Source organism: Alligator sinensis, unplaced genomic scaffold (assembly GCF_000455745.1).
Source record: "Alligator sinensis unplaced genomic scaffold, ASM45574v1 scaffold258_2, whole genome shotgun sequence".
NCBI classification, from domain to species: domain Eukaryota; kingdom Metazoa; phylum Chordata; order Crocodylia; family Alligatoridae; genus Alligator; species Alligator sinensis.
This window is the reverse complement of record NW_005842398.1, coordinates 1,138,074-1,145,273: the sequence shown is the minus strand read 5'-3', so window position 1 is coordinate 1,145,273 and position 7,200 is coordinate 1,138,074. Positions and strand designations below refer to the sequence as shown.

The 7,200-nt window shown below is 45.2% G+C and overlaps 1 protein-coding gene across 1 annotated transcript in view; it reads right to left on the bottom strand.

Annotated features, from left to right (window-relative positions):
• The window catches only part of LOC102376558 (aldehyde oxidase-like), a 93,280-nt gene that overhangs the window by 68,304 nt on the left and 17,776 nt on the right, over positions 1-7,200 (bottom strand). The window contains exon 3 of the mRNA XM_025211249.1: positions 1,051-1,108. Within this exon, the coding sequence (XP_025067034.1) occupies positions 1,051-1,108 (58 nt within the window). The remainder of the gene's footprint in view (positions 1-1,050; positions 1,109-7,200) is intronic.

The following is a 7,200-nucleotide window of genomic DNA, read 5'->3' as shown; positions in this document are numbered from 1 at the left end:
TCTCAAAGCTGCCCCTCTCTGGGGCTGGGGTCTATGTACCCCGCATACAATCTGGGGTCTCTGTTCCCTGCCCGCAACCCACTGGTTGCGCTAGTGCCCCCCTTCTGGGGCATCTCAAAGCTGCCCCTCTCTGGGGCTGGGGTCTACATACCCCGCATGCAATCCGGGGTCTCTGTTCCCCGCCCGCAACCCACTGGTTGCGCTCAGGGCCCCCACACCTCTGGGGTCCCTATGAGGCTTCCTCCAACCCCTACAGCCTCACCCAAGCCTCCGGCGTAACAACAGAGCCAAACATAACCACAAGCCTCCTGGCTATAACTTAAACACATGCCCTCTAGCTATAACCACATTGCTCCATATGACAGTGGTACTTGCTACTAGGCTCCTCTCCGCATCCTCACTCCCAGAGCTCCTGCCTCCTTGGCTGCTGGCAGAGAACTGCCAGCCTGTCCTCAGCCCTGGGCTTTATAAGGGCCAGGCCCTGCCTCCTACAGGCAGCTGGCTCCCCTTAGTTGCTCCGGTAACCCGCAGCTGTGCTCGTTACCTTGGCAACGCTCACCTGGGCTCGTTATGTCCTGCCAGGGCTCGCTCTCTCTCCCTGGCAGTTTCTACTCTCTAGGAGCAGGCACTGAGGTGCCCTGCGACAAACTTTTTCACTTCTAAGTGTCAAAAAATGTAGTGTATTGAAATAGTACAAGGAAGCAATCAAGATCACATAGAAAACTGATGTCAGCTGGCTGTCCTGTACTTTATGCAACTTTTTCATACATTTGAAAACAACTGTTTCCAAAGTCATTTGCTTGCAAGAATTTGGAATAGAGAAATAACAAGCTTGCACTCAGTATTAATTAAGAATTATTATGCTTATATTTGATCACGTTGAAGACATTTCTTAATCTTCTTTCTTCTTTAATGCTTCCCATCTTCTTTCTCCCATTCTCCTACTTTTACCTTCTACTTCTTTCTCTCTTATCATTATGCTTTTCTGAAGACAAGCAATTCAGTCTTCCATGGTTTCAGATAAGTTATATTGAACACAAAAAAGGATACGTCTTTTTCGTAAGTAAGACAACAACATTCTTTCAGGATCAGCATTCTTTTCTATTATCTGCAGCATAGAAAAGAAAAAGTATCACAGGATAGCTCACACAGGATTATCAGAAAGATTATACTTTGGGTGGGTCAAATTCAATTCACAAGTAACTGCATTACAATGTATAAAAGATCAATGAATAGAATTGCATTCTGGAGAAACTTTGAGACTGTCCTTCACCATATATGATGTGAAAGATCTGAAAGATATTTATGGTCTTTGTAGGTAAGCTAGTTTGATTGCTGCAAGGAACAATAAGAGCATACTCCCTAAAATTGGGAAAAATACTATTATTCTTCAACAACAGGGCTGCTGCTGCTGCTTCTTTCATATGGCATCAGTATGAACTTCCAAAATTATGAGCCACTGTTTGGTATTATTGCTCAACCTGTAGATGCCATCTGCCCCATCTGGGTATGTGTAGAGACTGCAGCTTTAATTAAATGCTGTGCTGTTTGTTGGATTCCACATTCACACAGGGGGCTGTCCAAAGTGTTCATTTTGTGAAGTTTTGTTTTGAAGCATCTGTATCCAGATATCAGTCTGTTCAGCCAGACCCACACTTCTTTGTCAAAGTCATGCCCAATGTGGGACTCGTTTGGTGTTGATATAAAATGCTAGGAATAGGAATGTAGGAATAAGTTCAACCATTCCCAATGGTTGGCCCACTCCGTTGCTGCCCATAGATTTGGTTCAGCACCCCCAACCTCTTCCAAGAGCTTGGGGGCTTCATGTACAAATGGTGTATGACTTTTAAGCTGTGCCCATCTAAGCCGGAGCAACTGCTCCCAAGTGGCTCAGGGTCGGGTGATCCACACTCGGGCTTTATCTACCTCTGGCACTAGTGTCTGCCATGCGCCATTTCCTATGGGATACTCCCGTTGCTCACCCGCTATGTCTTGTTCTTAAAAGAAGATGCAGGAGGCTCCCATATGACTTGGACTCATTAAGGGGTGCTCTGGATGGACTTCCCTTGGGGTTCCACCTTCCTTACACCCCTTCCAAGTGCCAAAATGTTGGTCTCATGCCGCATGGTAGACAGTCTGGACTCCTCTGTGGTCTGGCGTACTGTCTCAAACTGGTTGGGCCAGCCACACATTTTAGGTGAGTTGACTGATCTGTGCGGCAGCCATGGGTCCATTAGGTACTGGCAGGGGTTGTTTCATGATCACACCCTGCCTAAGAAACCTAAACAATATGGATGAGTGGTCTTGCTCTCCGAGGCCACCCCCTTTGATTGGACAGGCCTTCAGGGCTAACTTTATTCTGTTCCTCCGCCCCAGAGTCCCCAGGAGCTCCTGGCCTCTCAGCTCCAGTCAAGGCAGCAACAGTATGTGGCCCTAGCTTAAGGCCCCAGGAGAAATCAATGGAACTTTGATGTAGAAATAAGGGAGAGAGTGCCCTTCCTCCCACTCACGCATCCCTGTCAAGCGCTGGGCTGTCAGATCCTTGGCCCTTCTCTGTTCCTTGCTCCAAGGCATTGTCTCCTGGAAAGGCCATGTTCCCTTCTGGGTTGCCCCTGGCATCTCTGGGACGTAGTACAGCTAGGTGTGCTGGCCAGGAGCCTATAGCTGCCTTGCTGCTGCTGCTTTCAGTCTCTCTGTCCTGCACTGGCTTTTGAAGGCCCTTTCTGGCACCAGCAGATGACATCACACCCTCGTGCCACTCCAGTCACACCAAGAGCGAGTTTATAAAGTGCATGGATGGTGTTGCCCACCATTCTGCATTTTCCACCACTGCACCTGGACCAGGTAAACGGTCTCAGGTCACAGATCTCTCTGGGCCGTGTCCCCGAGCTTCCATGTCCTCCTTGCCACCTCTCTGCCCTGGCACCAGGGTCTCCAGCCCTGTGGGGCTCTCACTCTGCAACATATCCCCCATGTTATTTGCCCTGGGGCGCTTGTACCGTGGGTTCCTGTTTCATACCTGTCATCTGAGTTCTGTCACTTGTGTTATGTCTCTTCCCGGGAATTCAGTTCTCACTCCCATACCTGGACAAGAAGTTGGCTGTAGTGTTAGTTCTCCCAGGCTGGTGCACTATCTGGAACTTAAAAGGCTGTAAAGGTAAGGGTCCACCTCATTATTTGGGCATTACTGGTCTTGGCATGGCTGAGCCATTGTAGGGGGGCATGATCCATGGCCAATTTGAATTCCTGACCCATGAAATAATAGTGGAAGTGCTCGATGGCCCACTGAATGGTCAGACCTTCCCTTTCAATAGTGGCATACTGTGTTTCTGCTGGGTGACGTTTGTGGCTGGCATACGCCACTGGTCTCTCGACACCTGTGTCCTCTTGCATCAACACTGCCCCAACTGTGGACTCTGAAGCATCGGTCTGTAAAATAAAGGGTTTATCAAAGTCAGGCGTGTGAATCAATACATCCTGGCACAGGGCATCCTTGAGCTTCTCAAAGTTACTGGTCATCTTGGGCGTCCATCGAATAGCTCCTGAACCTCGTCCTTTCAGGGCTTCTGTCAAAGGGGCTGCCAACTCAGAAAAATGTGGCATGAACCACCAATAATAATTAGTTAAGCCTAGAAAGGACTGCAGTTGTTTGTGGTTGTGAGGGATTTGGAATTCTCGGATACCTTTCACTTTTTCCGCTAAAGGCTGGATAACCCCTTGCTCTACTTGAAAGCCAAGATATTTTTTTTCCTACATTCCCAATGCACATTTTCAGGGGTTGGCCATCATCCTTAGCTCCATCAACATGGCCTGCAGGGCCAGGATATGTTAGAGCCATGTTTTAGTGAAGATGACAATATCATCGATGTACGCTGCTGCATACTAGATGTGAAGTGCTAGCACTCAACCCATCATACGTTGGAACATGGCTGCTGCCCTGTGGAGCCTGAAGGGAATCTGCACAAATTTGTAAAGGCCCCACAGGGTTCTAAATACCATTTTAGCCCAATCCCGGCAGGCTACTGGGATCTGCCAGTAGCCTTTCGATAGATCCAGTGTGGAAATCAAGTGGGAATCCCTGATACATTCCATTAATTCCGTGACGTGGCATTGGGAACGTGTTGAAGACCTCTATCTTGTTCAGCCTCCTAAAGTTTACACATAGGCAGAGGGATCCATCTGACTTAGGCATGGGGACCTGTGGGCTGCGCCACGGGCTCCGCAAAGGTTGGATCACCCCCTATTCTAACATTCTCCCGAGTTCGTTATGGACCTTGTTCTGAAGGTGGCGTGGTACTGGCTGCCACCGTTCTTGCACTACCATCCCTTCAGGAGTGCAGATTTTGTGTTGGATGCTGCAGAGCCAGCCTGGCTCATCCTGGAAAATGTCCTGGTAGGCTCATACTAGGGCTAGCATCTCTTTCTTCTGAAGAGGGGTTAACCCCACGCCCTTTCTTACCTGTTCTTCCACCCCTATCTTTTCCCCTTTGGGGTGGCACTCAGGCTCTTGCCACTCTCTAAATAGATTCATGTGGCATATTGGTCTTTCCCGTTGGTGCCCCAGACAGAGAACTCCCAACCTTATTTTGTTCCTCTGCCCCAGAGTCCTTGGGAGCTCCTAGTCTCTCGGCTCCAGTCACGGCGGCAACAGTATGTGGCCCTAGCTTAAGACCTCAGGAGAAATCAATGAAACTTAAATGTAGAAAACAGGGAGGGAGTGCCCTTCCTTCCGCTCACGTGACCCTGTCAGGTGCTAAGCCGTTGGATCCTTGGCCCTTCTCTCTTCCGCTTCAAGGAGTTGTCTCCCCAAAAGGCCATGTTCTCCTCTGGAATGTCCCTGGCATCTCCGGGATGTAGTATGGCCAGGCGTGCTGGCCGAGAGCCTACAGCTGCCTTGTTGCTGCTGCTTCCTATCTCTCTGTCCTGTGCTGGCTTTTGAAGGCCCTTCCCAGCACCGGCAGATGATGTCACACCCCCACACCACTCCAGCCACACCAAGAGCGAGCTGATAAAGGGTACAGGTGGTGTTGCCTGCCATTCCACATTTTCTGTTGCCCGACCTGGGCCAGGTAAGTGGTCTCAGGTCACGGCTCTCTCCAGGCCGTGTCCCCAAGATTCCATGTCCTCCTCGTTGCCTCTCTGCGTCCAGCACCGGTGTCGCCCTGTGTCATAGGCCTCTGAAACTTCCATCTGCTTGGGTCATCAGCTAGCAGTTGATAGAGCAGATGATTCGTCCTCTCTTGCCTCTATTGCCAGTAACGATGTTAGGGTCTGTCTTCTTATGGCACTTGGTCTAGTGCCCAAGAGTACAGGAACAACAGGGCTGCTAATCTCACAGAAGTGGTAGACAGATGTGAGCTAACCTGTAGCTGAACTGGTTAATCATGAGAGAAGCTCTTCAGGCAACATAAGATAGCCAATTAAAACTCTTCCTAAAGACTCCCATTTAATTGTAGCCTGTGGCTTTAAGTCATGAATCTAGCCTTACAGATTCAGTGCCAGGTTTTATTGCAAAACTAGTTTAAACAAAAGGTGATAGTAATGCGTCTATCATCACTGGTCTTTTCCTCAATAACTTTTCTGAAAATGACTGTTACAACCAAAGGCCACCCTCTCACTAACATGGTTTATGCTCCTGTCTTGTTTAACTTGATCAATCAAATTACTTGACCGTTTTTTCTTCTTCAGATTACAAAGGACTCCACAAACAATATGTGACATTCTTGCTAAGACCTAACACACTATGTTCTATATTTACCTTCCTTTAAAATTTCTTCAACAGATAGAAGGAACATCTGAATCAGAAGTCTATTGCACTACTTTGATAACAGAGAATGGAACAGCATACACATATGCATGTAACCTTAAAAATCAAACTGCAGTAATAAAACACAGAAATTTTAACTACACAGCAAAAGTGAAAAAAATGATAATTGTTATAACTGTGGCTGTGTAGTGGTAATTTGTTACATCTGTGTTGTTTGTACCCAGTGGAATTAGTGAGCATCCTGAGTGACACTCCCAGTGTGTGATCCCAGGACAGCTTTATAATATAAATGGACCATGGAAAATGTATTTTAGAAGTAATAGTTGTTGCAAAGAATATGATGCAAAAGTCAATAGGGGACTTGACTGTTGTATTTAAGTATATATACAGGGTAAATTTAAAAAAGGAAATAATATTTGAATGAAATAGTCTAATTTTTGTAGTAATACTGTATTATTAAAATAACTGGAATTTTTACTGGACTATGATAGATAGATAGTTAAAAATAAACCATTAAAATACTTAGACTTTGTCATGTGCTGGACATGATAATTTTATTGAACACCTGATAGCTCACATGTTTTCTAGTAAAGCTAACACAAAGAAGGCTTGATCATTTCCATACCCATGGACAACTACTGTATTCACAGAAGCATACTCATTTGTAGGTATAAGCCCTTACACTAAGCAGAAAAATGAGCAATCCCCTCAAAAATCTCAAGGTGCAATGAGTTAAATGCATATAGTTTATCGGGGAGCTGAAAAGTTTGACATAATACAATGTGTTATATTGTGTTTCCCTTTGTATATGGGACTTGCTTAAAAATGTTAGTGCCTCCAATGGTTGTCTCTCTGGATTTTTTGCATGGGTGAGTTTTGTTAATTAGAAGTGGTTCTTTTGTTTTTGTCTGCTTTCCTACTATCTGCCTGTACAATTAGTGAACAAGCAAAATATCAAAGAAGTGCACAATATATTTTAATAAAATAATCTGATTTGTAAATCTGTGCTAAAGTGGTATTAACTTTGTTTATGCTATTTTTAATCCTGCAAAATATAAACTTCTTAAAGTCATGCATGTGCTGAAAGAAACAAAACACTTTACATTTTAAAGAGAGCAAATTAAAAACCATAAATTCTTCTATCACCATGCATTTACTTAGAACATTACTTTTAAAACAAGAACTATTTTAAACAATATTTTTCATGATTAATAGCTTACTTTCTATATGCGGGAAAGGAAAAACCCATTCCTCTATACTTAAGTACCTCAACTACAAAAAAAATAACATTCCAAATGAAACAACAAACTGATTTAGCCCATATATGAGTACAGTAAAATCAAACAGAATGCTATTTTTTGATAACAAAGAAGAGCTCTTCTGGCAGAAGAACATATTTTTCATCTAAAGAGTAACTGTAAGTCCACTCTTTC